This window comes from Carlito syrichta, unplaced genomic scaffold (genome assembly GCF_000164805.1).
Source record: "Carlito syrichta isolate Samal-C Ts95f unplaced genomic scaffold, Tarsius_syrichta-2.0.1 Scaffold317674, whole genome shotgun sequence".
NCBI classification, from domain to species: domain Eukaryota; kingdom Metazoa; phylum Chordata; class Mammalia; order Primates; family Tarsiidae; genus Carlito; species Carlito syrichta.
In genome coordinates this window covers 128,020-148,849 of record NW_007261770.1, presented here as the reverse complement: position 1 = coordinate 148,849, position 20,830 = coordinate 128,020, and the positions used below count along the sequence as shown (strand labels likewise).

Genomic DNA, 20,830 nt, shown 5'->3' with positions numbered 1-20,830 from the left:
CATTTTTGAATGTTTGCAGACTGACTGAACCCCTCAAGGAGCTTCTGACCTCCCTAACTAGACAACACCCAGTAGATCTCCAGCTCCACAAGGTCAGAAACTACGTCTTGGGTTATGTTCAACCCCCAAAACAGTGTGAGAGTACGTGGTAGTCAACAATATTTGGTGATAAGTGAGCTGTAGACCTGTTCTATACAGTAACTCCCCTACATACAAACGAGTTCCATTCTGAGAATGTGATCATAAGTTCAATTCATCGTAAAAGTTAGCCTAGGTGCCCAGAGAACACAGTCGGCTATACAGTACTTACTGTAATAGGTTTATACTACTTTTCACATAAATAATACATAAAAAAACAAACACAAAAAATAAAGCATTTTAAATCTTACAGCACACACATGACAACATACACCAGACATGTGAACTAACTTACACGACTGGCCATACAAATGCACATTCCCATCTTCAAAAGTTTGCAACTTGAAGGTTCGTAGGAAGGGGGCTTCCTGTACTGCTTAAACCCACACAGGGGGGAACCTCCAAAATATCTTTCTCGGGTGCTCCAGGAAGTCCTCCTAATGCCCCCATCCCACCCCAGGCAAACAGACAAAGCACAGGACCCAGAAGAAAAAAGAAAAAAACCGCAGAGTTTCACTTCCTGACATGCCACTTACTCTTTTCTGTAACATTCAAAAGAGCTTCTGTTTCCTTTTGTATAAATTACCCACCGAAGATGTGTTTATGGCTCATTCGTGCTAACAATGATAAATCCATCTAGCATGGCTCCTGGCACAAGCAGATGCTCTGTCAATGGTAATTACCATTATCACTCTGTGGCGCTCAACACACAGAATTGAAACCACCTGTCTGTTTACCTCCCCACACAGTAAAAACCCCTCGAGGGTAGCAGTGGCCGTGAGAATCCCGTGTGACTTCCTCAGCACCTCGCACAGAGCCGATGATCACCAATAGCAAGTGAATTGCCATGTGCCTGCTCCATTCCCACAGCAATGCCACCTAGCTCTACAGAAGCTTCTGCGGAGCACCCCTCTCTCCCTTGCTTATGTTCCCGCTTCCAACAGGTGGCCAAGGGAGGCTCTTCTTTAATATGGGACAGTCACTCTCAGTTACCAAACTGATATTAATGCTGCTTTCTTGAGCAGTTTTGCAAAGACAACCTGAGCTATTCTACATAGAGTTTTCATGCCAGCTGGATGCAGCAGCTCACAACTATAATGAATCCCAATACTTTGAGAGGCCAAGGCAGGAGGATTGCTTGAGCCCAGGAGTTCAAGACCAGCCTGAGCAACATAGCAAGACCTCATCTCTACAATAAACCAAAAAATTAGCCAGCCATGGTGATATGCAACCGTAGTCCCAGCTGCTTGGGAGGCTGAGGAAGAAGGATCACCTGGACCCAGAAGGTCAAGGCTGTAGTGAGCTGAGATTGTGTTATTGCACTCCAGTCTGGGTAGCAGAGTGAGACCCTAACTCAAAAGAAAAAGAAGAGGAAGAAGGAGGAGGAGGAGTTGTTATTGTCATGCTTTACATTTTGGGGTATCTTTTTTTAAAGTTTCAAATTCTTTGAGAATGAGACCAAGGAATTGCAAGGAATAGTCTCATCCTTTGTCAGGTTTCCACCATAACTGGCGTCAGGTCACAATATTTGATTTCACACTTTCAAATGACTACAGAGTATACCCCTATAATGAGACCTAAAGTGGTGAGGCATGGGACTTCCTTGGTGCATTAAAATCAAAACCAGATAATACTAGAATGTTACCTGAACATTTTGGGGTGAGGGGAAGATCTATTTTGTCTTGGTGGGATCACACCTTCCACAATTATATCTCTCGTTGGATATTTTTAACACTATTTTGTTGTTGTTGCTGTTGTTGTTGTTGTTATTTAGTCTCTTCAGTAAGTTACTAATTCCTATTTCCTCTTCCTCAAATCTATCCCCACTTTCCATTTCTATTAACACTGCACTAATTGAAAGATTACTAAGAATTCTCTGAAAAATCACTAAACACATGAAGTGAAACACCATGAGTAAGGATCTACAGGAAAAACAACCTTCAGAGTCATTCCAAAGGATGTAGAAATTGGAATTATTGGATACAAATATTCACTCAAAAATATTTATTGAATGCCTACTATGTGGCAGGCACCATCCAAATCCTCAGAAATTTATCAATGAACAAAACAGCCAAGATCCATCAAGCTCGTTTTCTTGTATCTTTCTCTTTCAACTGTGAGCTTGCTGGAGGCTGAAACAGTTTCTTGCTTATTTCTGAATCTCCAGCGCCTGACAGAGATTGACACATCTGAGGCCCTCAGTAAGTATGTGCTAGAATAAATAAGAAGTTAATGACTGTTCTGTGTTCTCTTCTTTCTGTCTGTCTTCCTTCCCTGCTTTTCTCTCAATTCAATTCACTTCTCATTTATCCTCTCTGAGCCAAGAAGAATCATTTACAAGTGTCTCTTAGAAGCATTAAAAGAAGCAATTTCTGACCTGGTGCAATGGCTCATGCATGTAATCCCAGTGCTTTGGGAAGCCAAGGTGGGAGGATTGCTTAAGGTCAGAAACTTGAGACCAGCCAGAGCAACATAAAGAGACTCGTCTCTACAAAAAATGTTTAAAAATTAGCTAGGCATGGTGGCATGTACCTGTACCCCAGATACTCAGGAGACTGCGGTGAGAGGATCCCTTAAGCCCATGAGTATGCAGCTGCAGTGAGCTATGATCACACTACTGCACTCCAGCCTGGGTGACAGAGTTAGACCCTGTCTCAAAAAAAGAAAAAAAAAAAAAGAAGCAATTCCTATATTATCTACTTTCATTGACAGTAAAAACTACTTTGAAAAGAGACTATTTCATCAGTCACTGGGTTTTCTATTAATAGTTTATTTATTTTTATTCAGGCATTGAAACCAAAGATGGAACTGCAAAAAAAGATAAAGATTTTAAAGAAAAGGTCAATAAACAGGTCCAGTTTAATCCTGGACAGACTACAGCCACATGGAGGGTGAGAATTATATCTGACAACGAATACGAGACTTCAGAAACCTTCCAGATCATTCTGTCAGAACCTCTCATGGCTGCACTGGAGTTTCCGGAAATGGCAACAGTTGAAATTGTAGACCCTGGAGATGGTAGGTGACACTGATTGGTCTGCTTTCTCAGCCAGTACAGGTTTGTGGGTCCGTTTCAAGTATTCATACTTCCCTCAGACCCAGAAGCCACTGGTTGTGTTCATATGCATTTAGGATTTAAGGTGAAATAGATCAATTTATGACACCTTTTCATCTGCTCTCAGGATTTCTGAAAAGGAATACAAAAGATTAAGGCTGGGCATGGTGGCTCATGCCTGTAATCCCAGCACTTTCGGAGGCCGAGGCAGGAGGATCGCTTGGGACCAAGAGTTCGAGACCAGCCTGGGCAATATAACAAGGCCTCATCTCTACCAAAAAAAAAAAAATTAGCCGGGCATGGTGGCATATGCCTTTAGTCCCAGCTACTCAGGAGGCTGAGACGAAAGGATCACCTGAACCCAAGAGGTTGAGGCTGTGATAAGCTATGATCATGCCACTGCACTCCAGCCTGGGCAACAGAGTGAGACCTCAACTAGAAAGAAAGAGAGAAAGAGAAGGAGAGGAGGAGAGAGGGGAGGAGGGAGGGAGAGAAGGAGGGAAGGAGGAAAGGAAGGAAGGAAATAGAAAAGGAATGTGGGAGATTAAAATCGAGAGGTATGGAGCTGCTCTGCCTCCCAATGGCTAATCCTGGGAGCTCATTCCAGGCCCACCATTTTTTCACAATCTCCCCTGCAGCCCACACACCAGATCAGAAGGGACTTAGAGACCCACTGTCCTAGATGTGGTCACTGGGTGCCAGCCAACTCCTTGGTTTTAACATATGTTCCATGAAGTTCTGTATTTGTTGTAAATCATATTCTTAAATTCATCGGTTTGTTGCATGCATTCGTTCACTGAGCAAACACCCGCCCAGAGAAATTTAAAAAAAAAACAACAACCATGTTGTTTGCTGCCCCCTTTTTTGAAAGTAGAAGACTCTAGTCCCTAAGGCGGGGAGGTTAGTATTTATCTCTGAATCTTAACTGGGCACACTGATGTTCATAGTTGATAGAAGAATTTGTGGAACACCTGGAAGTGCCCTAAATTCCACAAGTCTTTATGAAGAATCCTTTATGTTCTCATGTCTCAAACTGCATAAGAGAACATTCGTGTCACAGAATGTGAGGGATGGCTAGGGAAGGTGGGGTTGAAAAGCTTTTCATGGTCAAATAAGCCAAGGAACTTCAGCCCTCTTTGAAGCACTGTAATTCACATTAACATATTAAAGATTCTGAGAAACTCTCCTTTTTTAAAACCTCTTTCCCCAAAAGACTGTGCATTTATTTTATTTTTTTTGCTGTCCCCAAGAAATATCCTTTAAAATCTCTGAGTTTGTTTTCTTGAAACACAGTTTAGGAAATACTGTTCTATGTGTGCTGCATTTTGGCAGACACAAAAAAGATAAAAAAAAAAACTGTCACCATGTCAGTTCCTCTCAGTGAACAAGGTAGCTGATCAGTTTTATTAATAACAATTAGATAAATAAATCAGTTATGAAGCTCAATGTAAGACACTTGGGAGAACGCTAAGAGTTCAGAGAAAAGAACGTAGAGAGATCATCATGGTCCCGAGTAATTAAAGCCATGGAGGAGGCAGGGCTTGGACTGAGTCTTGAGTAGATGGAATTTTGATTAGAAGAGCAGATAGCCACAAGCTTTCCAGACAGGGAAAACAGAGGACTAAACGGAATCGCTCAGCCGTATTGTATCTGTTTTTTTCACATGACATTGATCATTTTAACTTGCTTTTAGCTTCTTCCAGATTCCAGCTTTTTAAATTGAGAGATGTCAAGATAATTGACTACCATGGGGTTAAAATGGAGAAAACAAAATTATCACTGATCTTTGTCCTCGTAACTCAGGATCGTGTTTTCCTAGAAGCTGATACTTCTAGGTGGGAAAGTAGAGAAGAAAAAAAAAAATTTTTTTTTTTGAGTCAGAAGTCAGAGTCTCACTCCATCGCCCAGGCTGGAGTACAGTGGCACACTCATAGCTACAGCGGTGTTGACCTGCTGGGCTAAGGGGATCCCTCAGCCTCAGCCTTCCAAGTAACGAACTACAGACTCATGCCACCATGCCTGGCTAATTTTTGGTTTATTGTGGAAATGAGATCTTGCCAAGTTGCCCAGGCTGGTCTCAAACCCCTAGGCTCAGTCAATCCTCCAACCTCCACCTCCCAAAGTGCTGGGACTACAGGTGTGAGTCACCATGCCCAGCTTAGAAGAAAAAATGTAATACATGATAACCAGATAATTGAACACTGAATTCTGAATAATCATTTAGTAACAGTTCCAAAAGAAAAAAGATGACCTCCTACGATGTGTTCCCTTCTTGTATATGTCATAAAGTCTAATGTGAAATGAGGAAAATAACTGAGTCAATTAAATGAGGCTTGATCCAGAGGGGTGCTCCGATTCTCCACCTGACACTGTTAGTAGGACCACCCTTCTATAAAATTTTATTTTGAAACAAACACATATATTATAATTACACAATGCATGCATAATACAAAGCCTTGGAAAACATTAAAAATCCCAAAGAAAAACAGTACACATAATTCCACCCACAGGACATGACCAATATTCATATTGTTATTTCAATAAATGTCTTGATGACATGTAGATGTATAAACAACACACACATATTTACACACAAACGTGCACATACACACCTCAATAAATTTCAGCAGGAATATTATTTTTAAAAATTGAGGACAGACCTGTCGCTGATTTTTCTCAGCATATTAAATGACTAGTGCAGTGCTTTGCACGATATCTGCTCGATAAATGCAATACATATTTTTCATTAGTGAATTAGATTACCAGATTGTTAAGAACATTTAAAAACAAAAAACAAAAAACCAGGCCGGGTGTGGTGGCTCATGCCTGTAATCCCAGCACTTTGGGAGGACGAAGAGAGGCTTGCGTAAGCTCAGGGGTTTGAGACCAGCCTGGGCAACTTGGTGAGACCTCATCTCGACAATAAATCCAAAAAAAAAAATTAAGCTTGGCGTGGTAGCATGCACTTGTAGCTCCAGCTACTTGGAAGGCTGAGGCGGAAGGATCACCTGAGCCCAGCAGGTCAAGACTGCGTGACCGTGAGCGTTTCCTTGCACTCCAGCATGGGCAACAGAGTGAGACTCCAACTCCAAAAAAAAAACAAAAAAAACCCACACAGTAAAAGTAAAGCAAGGACTTATGTGAGAAATATGTGATCTCTACTTAGAAGACCTAAAATTTGACCTAAAAAAAAAAAAGAACTGCTGCAAGGGTTCCCTTTTTGTTTCAAAGCTGGCTATCCCCTTTCACCTTTCCAAAGGTCTCCTAAACCTCATTCTATTGCCTTTCTCCAGCCGTACTTGAAAATAAATAATAGCTTCCATTTTCTCTAAATTGAATACAATTAATTATGTTGCGAAATGTAGGGGTCAAAGTCTTTGTACATTTCTGCTCAGGTGTGTTAAATCTGCACCTTGGTGAAAAGTCTTCTTCTGTCTTTTCTAGACTCCACAGTTTATATTCCAGAAGCGAAATACACAGTCGAGGAAGACATAGGGGAACTCTTGATTCCCATCAGACGGTCTGGAGACACGAGCCAGGAATTAATGGTCATTTGCTCTACACATCCAGGTAGGAGATTTGTGGGGTCCCTGTAGGAATAAGATGGTGGGAATTGGACGGTGGCTAATTAACCACGCCTGGATAATTTTTTTTTTTTTTTTTGGTAGCAACGAGGTCTCACTATGTTGCCCAGGCCGGTCTCAAACCCCTGGCCTTAAGCAATCCTCCCACCTCAGCCTCCCAAAGTGCTGGGATTACAGACATGAACCACAGCACCTGGCCCTTACTTATATTTCTCGCCAGCGTATAGAAACTATTTTCACATAAGACGTCTCATTTGACCTTCACAAAACTTTGTGAGCTAGTCGGGATGTTTTTTAACCCCAATTTTAAATAAAATTTTATCCCTGGTTGAGATCAGCTCAGAGAAGTTAGGGCAGCCTGCATGGGTCAGCCAAGGAGGTAAAGGGCAGGGCGTGGCAACACGTGGCCCAGGAGTCCTCACGCTCCACCTCGGCTGTGCTCCCCTCCTGTGCTCCCCACAGCATCACCACTGTCCAATTCCTACAGAAAGATTGCCTGAGCCCAGGATGTCAAGGTTGCAGTGAGCCGTGATGGTGCCACTGCACTCCAGCCTGGGAGACAGAGTGAGAACCCAACTCAAAAAAAAAAAAAGAAAAGAAAATATAAATAACAAATTCATATTTTTAATGGTCAACATTGACTCTGGGAAATATTGTCAAATAGTCTGTATGTTTATAAAACTCAGTCTTGCCCGGGCTCGGTGGCTCAGCCTGTAATCCCAGCACTTTGGGAGGCCAAGGTAAGTGGATTGCCTGAGCCCACGGGTCTGAGACCCACCTGGGCAACTTGGTGAGACCTCATCTCTACAATAAATCAAAAATTAGCTGGGTAGTGGTAGTGTGCACCTGTAGTTCCAGCTACTTGGAAGGCTGAGGCAGAAGGATCGCCGGATCCCAGCAGGTCAAGGCTGCAGTGGCCGGGAGCATGCCACTGCACTCCAGTCTGGGTGACAGAGTGAGACTCCAACTAAAAAACAAAAAAAACTCAGTCTCTCTTCTTCTCCTCATTCCTCCTTATCTCATAACTACAAATGCCCCCAACCATGGGCCCTGGTATCCTCGCATCCCAAAAACATTCCATTCTTTCTGACCTCTTCACTTCTATTCAGTCAAAATCTAGCTGTCCCATGTCCCGTCCCACCCCCCAAGGTCATATTCTCTAACTCATTCGTAACTACGTAATAAATAAAAATTATGGAAATGAATGAAGACCCACCCAAGTGAGAACAAGAAAGGCTGTTCATTTAGAGCTTGCTACAACAAGGATGTCAACCACCATCACTTGTACAAGGTCAAGACCTAAAGGCAGGCTGAGGAGTGGTAAAGTTTATAGGGGGAACAGGAACAGCCTCGGGCGTGCTCTGATTGGAGGCTGTTGGCAGGGGAGACTGGAGGCAGGCTCAGTAGAAGCAAGTGTCCTATGTGATTGGCTAGAAAAGTGTTTTTGGCTTTCTCTGGTTGGTCCTAACTTAGAAATGGCAGGCAAAAAATAGAAAGTTGGCAATTACTGATTAAGGCCTGACCCTTTGGGGCTGATTGCTACAGAGGCTGTGGCTTGGCTTCCTGGACTAACTGCTGCAGACTGAGGGTCAGAATTCTGGGATTTTTTGTTTCTTTTTTTCTTTTTTTTTTTGGAGCTGGAGTCTCACACTTGTCACCCAGGATGGAGTGCAGTGACACGGTCACAGCCACTGCAGCCTCAACCTGCTGTTAGGTGATCCTTCCACTTCAGCTTTCCAGGTAACTGGAACTACAGACGTACGCCACCGTGCCCGGCCAGTTTTTGTGATTAATTGTAGAGACAAGGTCTCACCAAGTTGCCCAGGCCGATCTTGAACCCCCAGACTCAGTCATTCCTCTAGCCTCAGCCTCCCAAAGTGCTGGGATTACAGGCTGAGAACCACAGAATTCTGTTTCATATAGGACATGACCCTTACCCATCTGTAGATTTGGATCACAAAATCTATGCTCCTACTTGTTGAGACGTCGGTGAGGCAGAATTTATTCCTCCAGCACTTCTTCCTCTCCCAAGCAATGGGTTTTTTTAAAAAAAAATAGAACGTCCTATGTCATTGTCTGAGAATACCAATGATGGACATTTCAATCAGCTGACAGGGACAGGCAGTGCCTTGGCAGACGGAAACTTTAATGGAGGGGCCTGGCAATCCCCATCCGAGCACAGCCTTAAAGCTAATCGCCTCCTTCCCTCATTTCATCTCCTTTTCTTCTGGAAGCACATTTAGTATTTGTGAATGACTAATAGCATTCAGAGCATGTCCCTACATTCAGCTGTTCACACAGCTCATGTCCATTTTATTCATGAAAATAGCTAATCGTTAAATATTTACGTGGACAAGACTGCCAGAGAGGTTTAATTAACCACATGGAACTTTCATCCTCTGAGATCCGTAAGTTTGCATGGGGAGTAGGTGAGGACAGATACCACAACGGCACATGACATGGGTATAAGAAGATTGACGATGTTTATTCTTATCATTCCACCAAGGGGAATGTAAGAGGCAGGGTGGCTTCGTGCTCCGGGGAGGGACCCTGACTCTGCTGTACCTTTTTTTTGGAAAAAATATTTTCCTTTACTTTTTTTTTTTTAAACACAAACATGAAAACAGTCTTTCGTATTGGGAATCAAGGGCCCGGGTTCAGGGGCCTAGCAGCCTGAGTTATGTAGCAGCTGTGCAGGGAGTTTTCTGGGAATGCCAGCTTTCACATCTGGAGACCGTACGGGAAGTTGGATCCCATGGGGGAATCCTATGAGAAGATAAGTTTGGGTTGGGGAGAAGACTCCTCGTCCTCGGTGACTCCCTGCCAGACACTCTGAGCTTCCCAGATCATATGGCTTGTCCTTCCACAATGCAGCTCTTTCCAGGGGCAGAAGTGGGGCACGCCCTTAGGGACCCTTCCAGCTGTCAGTTACACCTGACCTACCACACTGGGCTGCTTACCACCTCACCGCTCCCAGTCACATCTGGGAGACCCTAGCACCATTGTCTCCCGGATACTCCGGTTGTGGACAGAGAATGGGCCTTTGGCACCAGAAAACGCCAACTTGAAACCCAGAACAAATCATGAGCGCATGTCCTACAAGACATAATCTGCCCAGCCACAGCCCTTGGCTTCCAGGCTGTTACTCATCGCAGGATCCAAACTAGAGCCCTGGTGCACACACAGAAGAGAGAATTGGGCACCCCCTGCCACCACCAGTGATCTGCTGGCCAAGGAGAAAAACCTCAAGGGGAACCTCATTTCTTCTCCTCTTTCCTTTTCACTTCCCAAATGGAGTAAAGCTAGGTTAAACTCAAGGGTTGCTAAAATTACACAGAGCCAGCAGTATCTGGAGCTAGAGAGCCATTCACGTCTAGACAGATGGCCAAACACAACAAACACGAAGAGCTCGAAGATATGTTACAAAGGCTTGTCCTTGCTGTTGGTTTTGAATACCTCGTGATAAACTGTCCGCTTACTGCCACATCCGCTGTCCTCCTGGGCACAGGAGAATGTATCTGTGTTCCTCTTCTCAGCCCAGGCATTGCTGATATTCTAGATAGACCATTCTTTATCCTGTGCCTTGTAGGATGTTAAGCGGCATCCCTGACCTCCAGACACTAGATGAAACATCCCCCACCTGCAGCTGTGACTTTCAAAAATGTCACCAGACGTTGCACAAGGCCCCCTAGAAGGTAAAGTCAGTCCAACGAAAAACTATTGCGCTACAATGAAATGTAAACTCAAGGATGCTTTGAGTAAGGACTTGCAAATTAGACAGATCTTGGCCCTATTTTATTTTTGAGAGAGATCTCAAGTCATCTCTTTTTTCTCATTAGATGCTTTCTTGTTAGGAAACTGCTCTTATGGGAAGAAACAAGCAACGAAGAGCAAACCACAGAACCTAAAACCAAACGAACAGGAACAGCACTGAATCACCCTGTGGTTTTTGGTCAGCCCCAAGTCAAATGCGTCGAGGTTTTTAAATGATTACCTTTATCCATCTGAAAAAACTGGTAAACCACAAGCCATGGACCCAGCCCCCCTTCTCTGATGACACTTTCTGTCAGGGTCACGCTGAGAAGGAGATAGAAAGCAGATTATTCTGTGAGGGTTCTAAGCACATTCAGGTGAAGTTATTCTCCTTTCTTTTTTAAAACAAATATTCTCTGGATTGATTAATTTGGCTGTAGATGTATTTGCAGATTCCAAACGTTATTATACCTTACATCTCGGAGGACTTGGGGGGGTCATTTTTTCCTCTTCCTGAAGCACAAATGACATCGCTTAAAGGTTCCTTTACAATAGGTCTGCTGGGGGTAGACATTCTCCTTTTTTTGTTTGTTTGTTTGTTTGTTTATGAGAACGTGTCTTTATCTCAACTACAATCTTGAAATTCTAGGTTGGTGATTCTTTCTCTCCAGCCTTTTGAAGTTATTATTCCACTGTGTTATGGCTTCCCTTGTTGTTGCCCAGAAGTCTGCTCTTGATCTAAAGGTCATTTTTTTGTAGAGATGTCTCTTCTCCGTGTTTAAGATCTTCTCGCATGTATTTGATGCGAATCTGTGAAAAATTTGGGGCGTTGCTTGAAGATGTTTTCTTCCAGGGAGGGTCTGCCTTATTTCTTCCGGGCTCCAGAGGGCGCTACTGAGCTAGACACACTCGGTTTGGAGTTTTTGTTTTTTGTGGTTTGGGGGTTGTGTTTTTTGTTTGGGGCCCTTGATGATTTCCCTTACTTCCTCAAGGGCAACCACAGTGTCCTGGTGGGCCCCGTGAGGGGCCCCGTGCCCAAGGCCCACTGTCCCCTGCAATGGTGGCATTGCACCTGCTCTCAGGCGGGCATCAGCTTCGGGGTGGGAGTCCCCTCAGTAGGTTATGGGGGCTTGAGGTTTGGGGGATTTTTTTGTTCGTTTGGGGGTTTCTGTTTCATTTTTGCTTTGGGGTTTTGTTGTTTTTTGGTTTGGGGTTTCCCGGACTTGGGGGGTTTGTTTTTTGTTTGGGGCCCTTGATGATTTCCCTTACTTCCTGTGAGCACAGAAAACCCAGAATAATTATTTCTTCTAGGTGCTTTGTAGTGCGAGGGCATGCCAGAGCGCTAGCTGGCCAAACTCCTAGGTACAGAAGTCTCAAGGACTCTTCTAGATGGAAGCTTCCTTCCTCTCCAGCCCAGCCTTCCTCACTCCTTGCTTTCTCACCCCGCTCCATTCATGGGCCTTCCTGGGGCACAAAGTGACCTGGGCCCGGGGTTCCAAAATCCTCCTGCTTCACCCAGGGGTGGGTTGCTGTGCTTTTAAAGAGGGGTCATGGCTTGCCTTGTTGGCCTCCTAAAAAGCATGCATTAAAGAAAGATTGTCAGGGGAGGTGGAGATGGGATTGGCAGTTGAGGGCAACTGCTAGGGCGGGAGGGACACACCTCATCAACAAGGGTACCTGCATGATCAATATTTATATACCTAACCCGGAATTGTACCCCACATCTTTATAATAAGAATTTTTATATAAAAATTTTTAAAAGAAAGAAAGATTGTGCCGGGTGCTGGGGCTTATGCCTATAATCCCGACATTTTGGGAGGCAGAGGCAAGAGGATTGCCTGAACCCGGGGGTTCGAGACCAACCTGAGCAACTTGGCAAGACCTTGTCTCTACAATACAAACCAAAAAATTAGCTGGGCATGGCAGTACGTGCCTGTAGTTCCAGCTCCTTGGAAGGCTGAGACGGGAGGATCGCATGAGCCCAGCAGATCGAGGACTCTGACTCAAATAAATAAATAAAGATTGTATGTTTTAAAGATTTTTTGTTATAATCAAGGAATGTAACAACCAAGGACAGCATGGGAAAGTAAAAAAAAAATTTCCCAAGCTGACTATCAGGAGACAGGTTTTTGACTCTTAGATAAATCACTGGGGTGCTCTCTGTCTCAGTTTTCTCACTGATCAAATACCCTACCTCATAAAGTAATCAAATACCATAATATAATGACCTAATCCCTCTTAGTGTCATTTCTTGATGGGACTTTCTCTCTGACTTTCGGTAACATTTATGATTTTTCTAAAGCAAGCATAATATGTAGCCACAGGGACTGGGCCATATCTACTCTTCTGTAAATAAATAATTAATTTTTAAAATAACGTCACAGATTCTCAGCCTGCCAGTGAGGCGAGGGAGTCATGGCGAGGGAAAGTCTGTGCCACCATCCTGGATGGGTGGTGTGCTGCATTCAGCCAGTGACTGCTCCTGAAAGCTGACCGTGTGTGCCCCCACCCCAACTCTGCCTCAGTGACTTCACAGGGACAGCTGACATTGGTCATGGTGGGAATATTTATACAACAAAAATCAGCAAACATACAAACCAGGACTTTTGTGTGCTTCGCTTGTTTTGTTTGGTTTGGAGAGCTACTCGATAAACGTTACTTAACACACCACCATGTCAAGGGAGAAAGTTCCTACGTTAATATGAAATGAATCCTTCGGTTTGGGGTTTTTTTTGGGGGGGGGGGCTTGAGTTGGAGTCTCACTCTGTCATCCAGGCTGGAGTGCAGTGGCATGATCACAGCTCACCATACCCTCCACCTCCTGGGCTCCAGGGATCCTTCCACCTCAGCCTCCCAAGTAGCTGAGACAACAGGCACGCTCCACCATGCCTGGCTCATTATTTGATTTTTTTGTGTGTAGAGATGAGTCTTGCTATGATACCCAGGTTGGTCTTGTACTCCTGGACTCAAGCAATCCTCCTGCCTTGGCCACCTAGTGCGCCAGGATTAATTACAGGAGTGAGCCACCACACCCAGCAAATCCTCAATTTTAACCTTAACCTTGGAGAATTAAACCCACACTCAGTGAGACTGTTAGTCCATCACACCTCATATTCTTCCTCTGCAAACGATGATTTACAAATTGTGTGATTCTTCTGTAATGTTTCTCATGAAGTTACGAAGTACTACTAATTGGTCAGGCCACTGTGACAAGACTGAGACCCCGTTGCTAACACATCTTTTTAATACAACCTGGAAACCACACGTTCATACTCCCTGGAGACTTTTCACCATTAAATAAATAACACACTCAGACCATCACCAGAGAACTTGGCTTAGATCACATTTGATGTTTTCAGAACAGGGTTTTCTCTAAGTCCTGAAGATTCTTGACTTGCTGCATATAAAATAGACTTTTTTTACTTAAACGAATGTCAGTATTCTGTGTTCTTAACTATTGACTATAACTGATCAAGTCATTTTCCAAAGTAAACTTTCTAAAATTCTAAAAGGAATGAGCCATTTAAGTAAACTGATTTTTTGATTAGATAGATTTACTTAGGCGATTTTTTTTCATCAACTCTTGTTTAAAAATCTTGCTAAAATGTATTGTTTTCTTTCCATTTTAGAAGCGTTTCACAGCCAAATGATTTTCTTTCTTTCTTTTGTGTGTGTGCTGTGTGTGTGTGTATTGGGGGCTCTCTGTCATCCAGACTGGAGTGCAGTGGCACGCTCACAGCCACCACAGCCTCACCTGCTGGGCTCTGGCAATTCTTCTGCCTCAGCCTTCCAAGTAGCTGGAACTATAGACACATGCCACCATACCTAGCTAATTTTTTTATTGTAGAGACGAGGTCTCACCAAGTTGCCCAGGCTGGTCTCAGACCCCTGGACTCAGGCAATCCTCTCGTCTCTACCTCCCAAAGTGCTGGGATTACAGCTGTGAGTCATCGTGCCCAGGCCAAAATGATTTGCAAGAATTCTATTTTAGCTGGGCTCGGTGGCTCAGCCTGTAATCCCGCGCTTTGGGAGGCTGAGGTGAGTGGATTGCCTGAGCCCGCGGGTTCGAGACCCACCTGGGCAACTTGGCGAGACCTCATCTCTACAATAATTCAAAAATTAGCCAGGCATGGTAGCGCATGCCTGTAGTTCCAACTACTTGGAAGGCTGAGGCGGAAGGATCGCCAGAGCCCAGCAGGTCGAGGCTGCATGGCCGGGAGTGGCCACTGCACTCCAGTCTGGGCGACAGAGTGAGACTCCAACTCAAAAAAAAAGAATTCTATTTCAGTCTTTCATTTAATCCAGAAATCTACCTAAATGCCATGTCTATTTCAACCAGTGGATTGGGCAGCTACAAAAATTAAACAGAAAAAAAAAGAAAAAAGAGGAAAATTTAATCACTTTTGCATGAGCCATGGAAAAATCACTATTTGAATATTCATTAGGTGAAATATATTAAGAGACTTTATACAATTATATGTGATGAAGACATTATTAGACACATATGATGCAAGTCTAGTGAGTACAGTTTCTGCTATTGGCATGTATTCTGAGGTGCTGAACATGCAGTTTCTGGCAAGGATCCTTCATCACAAACCTCCTGTCATGCCAACATTCTGTATACTTAATGATGAGGCAAAATTTAAAAATGTGACTGGATGGTGGCCCATGCCCGTAATCAGTAGTATGGAAGGTCAAGGCTGGAGGATTGCTTGAGCCTAGGAATTTGAGACCAGCCCGAGCAACATAGTGAGACCTTGTCTCTACAAAAAAATTAAATAATGAGCCAGGCATGGTGGTGCACACCTGTAGTCCCAGCCACTCGGGAGGCTGAGGTGGAAGGCTCGCAGGAGCCCAGGAGGTCGAGGCTGTATTGAGCTGTGGTAGTGCCTCTTGCACCCAAGCCTGGGCAACAGAAGGAGACTCTGATCAAAACAAATAAGTTAATTCATAAAATTTAAAAGTATGTTTTAAAAGGTATAGTCCTCTTTAGACCTCTGACTCTTTAAAAAGGCATTCCAAAGTTTGTTTTTATTTAATCAGATTGTTTTAAGAGCTTAAGACATGGCATTATTTCCCTCTGCGTGTGCTGTGTGTCCTGGAACACAGAAAGTCTTCCTGACAGTGTCCCTGCTTATCTGTGAGCCCTTATACGTTGCTAGTCACTCACCTCCTTCCCCATTTCGTGTCCGCCCCTGGCATTTATTGACAGCACTTGGGTGTGACATCCCCAGAACCAGCGGGCCCTGGTTGACTTGAGTTCAGAGAACTCTTTCATGCGCAGGTTTTCCTAGGAAGAAACATCAGGAAGGAACAAGGTTTTGGAGCGCAGACCTGCCCTGAAACTCGGCCTGCCTCCCCGCAAGTGATGGTTCCTCTTATGCCTGTTCATTCCTATCAAAAATAGAAATGAACCATCACTCTGCCCTAGTGAACATGTTTTAGTCTCATCCACTCTCCAGCTCAAATCTTTTTCATGTTCCCAGAATAACAAAACAATTTGTTACTCCCTCATAATCCTAAAAGTTGTTCTTTCGAGAAAACATCCTGAAACACTTGGTAAGTCAGTGCCTCTGAAGTCACTTGGAGACCACCTTCATTTCCTTTTTTTTTTGAGTTGGAGTCTCACTCCCTTGCCTAGGTTGGAGTGCAGTGGCTCGCTCACGGCCACCCCAGCATCAGCCTGCTGGGCTCAGGCAATCCTTCTGCCTCAACCTTCCAAATAGCCAGAACTACAGGCACTTACTACCATGCCTGGCTGATTTTTTATTTATTGTAGAGACAAGGGCCCGCCAAGTTGCCCAGGCTGGTCTCAAACCCATGACCTCAGGCAATCCATTCATCTTGGCCTCCCAAAGTGCTGGGATTACAGGTTGAGCCACCGAGCTCGGCGCACTTTCATTTCTTAACAACCTGTATCTACACACATAGCACACGGTGATGGACTTCACCTTGTAGTTATGTTTAGAAGACAGTGAACGTGGATGTTTACCAGGCATGTGCGCATGTACCATCATTATAGGCAGGAAAGACCTTGCAGGATCTGAGCATCCAGTCCAGAATCCTACTATCATAGTCCTATTGCTTCTTATTAAAATGAGGTGTGAATGGCCAGGTGCAGTGGCTCGCTCCTGTAATCCCAGCACTTTGGGAGGCAGAGGAAAGAGGATTGCCTGAGTCCAGGGGTTCGAGACCAGCCTGGGCAACTTGGCAAGACCTGATCTCTACAATAAATAAAAAAATTAGCCGGGAATGGTGGCATGCACCTATAGTTCCAGCTACTCGGGAGGCTGAGGTGGAAGGATTGTCTGAGCCCAGCAAGTAGAGGCAGCAGTGACCTTGAGCGTGCCACTGCACTCCAGCCTGGGGGACAGAGCAAGATTTCAACTCAAAAACAAACGAGGTGTGGTAGGACATCTCTGTACTTTTCAAAAAACTTCTTATCTATATACCGGTTATTTTATAATCTTTGTTCTGCCTCAATCTGGTCTACCTAAATCATTGAACATTGAAACTACCATTGTCAGGCGCAGTGATGCAAGCCTGTAATCCCAGCACTTTGGGAGGCAGAGGCAAGAGGATCGCCTGAGCCCGCGGGTTTGAGACCAGCCTGGACAACTTGGCAAGACCTCGTCTCTACCATAAATAAGAAATTAGCCAGGTGTGGTAGCACGCGCCTATAGTTCCAGCTCCTTGAAAGGCTGAGGCTAAAGGATCACCTGAGCCTAGCAGATCGACACTGGGGTGGCTGTAAGCATGCCACTGCACTCCAGCCTGGGCAACAGAGTGAGACTCTAATTCAAAAAAAAAAAATTATCCTGACACTTTTCACCCTTTTGGCTCTATACCTATGTGGTTACTATTGTTAATGCTGCAAAAAATTCACCAAATCCCCCAAATCCTACTCCTAACTATTTACTCCAGAGAAATGAAATTATATACCTGCTCAAAGACTGGTACTAGAATATTCATACCAGCATATTCAAAATAGCTAAGAACTAGAAACAGCCCAAACTATCAACTGGTAAATGGATTAAACAAACTCTGGTATAGCCGCACAGTGGGGACTAGTAGTCAGCCACAAAAAGGGAGCAAAATTATGACACATGGATGAATCTTCAAAGCATGTGCTAAATGAGAGACTCCAGAAGCAAAAAGACTCAGGACTGTGTGATCCCACTTACGTGAAATTCTCATGAAGGCAAATCAACCAGCAGTGACAAAAGGCCGATCTCAGGTTTCCAGGGGCTGCAAGACAAGAAAGGAGACACAGTTTGTAGGAGGTACAAGTCAACTTTTGTGGGTGGATAAACATGTTCTCTATTATGATTGTGGTGGTGGTTACATGATTATACGCATTTGTCCAAACTCATAAAATTGTGCCTTTCCAGTGGGCACGGTGGGCTCACGCCTGTAATCCCAGCACTTAGAGATGCTGAGGCAAGAGGATTGCCTGAGCCCAGGAGTTCGAGGCAAACCTGGGCAACTGAGTAAGACCTCATATCTACAATAAATCAAAAAAATAGCCAGGCGTGATGATACACACCTGCAGTCTCAACCACTTAGAAGGCCGAGGCAAAAGGATCTCCTGAGTCTGTCATGTCGAGGCTGCTGTGGCCATGATCGTGCCACTGCACTCCAGCCTGGGTGGCAGAGTGAGACTCCAGCTAAAATAAAAACAGAGAGTTGTGCATTTACATTTGTGAATTTTAATGTAAGTTAATTATTGTAATAAAATGTATCACCCACTGAACCCAAACTGAAATCCTCCAATCAGTCCTGCACTCCTTGTAAAACAGCAAGTAATTCTGTGGCTGTATTATGTTGTCATACAAGGAGTTCTAATCAGGGTGTGGTCAGATTACATAGTTGCTGCTCACAGCTATGCCACAGAGCAGAAGTGGGGGAAACTCTATATGGTTATCATGCTATGTATGGACTCTCCAGTCCTAATTTCTCTTCACCTCTGTTTTCCCATCGGTAACGTCCTAGCATCCTATGATCCTTCAGTTCATTTTTCCCGCTCATCTAAGCAAACCTTATTCAATATCCCCTGTTTAAGGATCACTAAATCTGGGCCAGCCATGGCGGTTCACTTCTGTAATCCCTGCACTTCAGAAGGCCGAAGCAAGAGGATTACTTGAGCCCGGGAATTCGTGACCAGCCTGGCCAACATAGTGAGATCCCATCTCTTCAAAAAATACAAAAACTACCCAGGCATGGTGGTGCACATCTGTATTCATCTACTCAGGAGGCTGAGGTGGGAAGATCACCTGAGTCTAGGAGGTCAAGGCTGCGGTGAAGTGTGATCGTGCCACTGCGCTCCAACCTATGTGACAGAGTGAGACCCCAACTCAAAAGAAAAAAAGCAGCACAAAGATCACTAAATCCAGATCATGTTAATACCAGAGACTACTCTGAAAGCTTCCTGATTACAATATTAGTATCTGTGAAAGTAAGAGATAAGTGTGCCTTATCATTCAGATGGCTGTTAGTAAAAGCAAGTTGAAATGCCAGTAGGGGACAGGCTCCCAGGGTAGGACGCCATTTCTTCTCACCTCCCCTGTTCCTTCTCACATTCCTGTAGGTTCTGCTACAGGTACGATTCCCTCCACAGCATTATCCTTCTCTGACTATGTCTCACGCCCGGAAGATCACACCAGCATCCTCCACTTTGACAAGGAAGAGACAGAGAAGACCTGTCGGGTCCTGGTCATCGACGATGCCCTTTATGAAGAGGACGAATCCTTCACTGTCTCCCTGAGGCTGCCCATGGGAGGGCGGCTGGGAGCCAGATTCCCCAGCACCAGAGTGACTATCCTGGCTGACCGTGATGATGGTAAGTCCGTTTCCTGTCTTCTTCTCACACTTCCGCCCAACACTTGAAAAACAAATCCGGCTTAATTTTTTTTTCATTTTTATTTTAGTTTCAGGGGGTGCACATGCAAATTCGTTTTATGGGCATATTGTGGACATTTTGCAGAGAGGAGGGTCTCACTATGTTGGCCAGGCTGGTCACGAACTCCTGAGCTCAAGCAGTCCTCTTGCTTCGGCCTTCTGAGGTGCTGGGATTACAGAAGTGAGCCACCACACTTGGTCCAGATTTAGTGATCCGTAAACAGGGGATATTGAATAAGGTTTGTTTAGATGAGGGGAAAATGAACTGAAGGATCATGGGTTGCTAGGCTTGATTGGGTCTCAGGTGACCCATTTCTCAGATAAGTGAACGTTGCACCCCATAGGTAATTTCCAGACCCCAGTTTCCTCCCCTACCTCCCTGCTTATTGGTGTCCTCAGTGTCTATTATTTCCTTCTCTGTGACCATTTAGCTCCTGCATATGAATGAGAGCATGCGGAGTTTGGCTTTCTGTTTCTGAGTCAGTTCACTTAGCACATGATCTCCAGCTCCACACGTGTTGCTGCAAAGGACTTGATTTCATTCTTTATTATGGCTGCAAAGTATTCCAGGTGTATATATACCTCACTTTCTTTATTCAATTAATTGTTGGTGGGCACTTAAATTGGTTCTATGATTTTGCTATTGTGAATAGTGCAAACAGTCTTTTATGTTCTTCTTTCTTCTGTAACTGTGAGTAGTTTTTCGAGCACCTAGACATCACCAGTACCGGGGCAAAATAGCAAGGCAGGAAGATAAAACATTTGTTTGTGACTTTGCTTGAAAGAAAGAAAAAGGGTCAGGTTCAGTAGCTCATGCCTGTAAACCCAGTACTTTGAGAGGCCACAGTGGGATTATTTGAGCCCGGGAGTTCTAGACCAGCCTGGGAAACACAGCAAGGCCTCGTCTCTACAAAAAGATCAGATTATAGCTGGGCATGGTGGCTATTCGGGAGGCTGAGACAGAAGGATCGCCTGAGCCCAGGAGATAGAGGCTGTGGTGAGCCAGGATCATACCACTGCACTCCAGCCTGGGTGACAGAGTGAGACCCTGACTCAAAAATAAATAAGTCAGGTGCGGTGGTTCTGTCTGTAATCCCAGCACTTGGGAGGATGAGGTTGAGAGGATTGCCTGAGCCCAGGGGTTTGAGACCAACCTGGGCAACTTGGCAAAATCTCATCTCCATAATAATTTTTTTAAAAATTTAGCTGGGGTATGATGGTGTTTGCCTGTAGTTCCAGCTACCTGGAAAACTGAGGGAGAAGGATCACCTGAGCCCAGTGGATGAAGGCTACAGTGGCCGTGAGCGTGCCACTGCACTCCAGCCTGGGTGACAGTGAGACTCGTACTCAAAAAAAAAAAATAGAAATAAAGAATAAACATGAAAGAAATAATGGAGGGAGA

The 20,830-nt window shown here is 44.4% G+C and overlaps 1 protein-coding gene across 1 annotated transcript in view; it reads left to right on the top strand.

The window, feature by feature from the left end:
- FREM3 (FRAS1 related extracellular matrix 3) overlaps positions 1 to 20,830 on the top strand; it is a gene marked incomplete at its 5' end in the record, with an annotated part of 104,418 nt that overhangs the window by 62,023 nt on the left and 21,565 nt on the right. Inside the window, 3 exons of the mRNA XM_008074784.1 lie at positions 2,926 to 3,156; positions 6,638 to 6,763; positions 19,118 to 19,369. Of these exons, the coding sequence (XP_008072975.1) occupies positions 2,926 to 3,156; positions 6,638 to 6,763; positions 19,118 to 19,369 (609 nt within the window). The remainder of the gene's footprint in view (positions 1 to 2,925; positions 3,157 to 6,637; positions 6,764 to 19,117; positions 19,370 to 20,830) is intronic.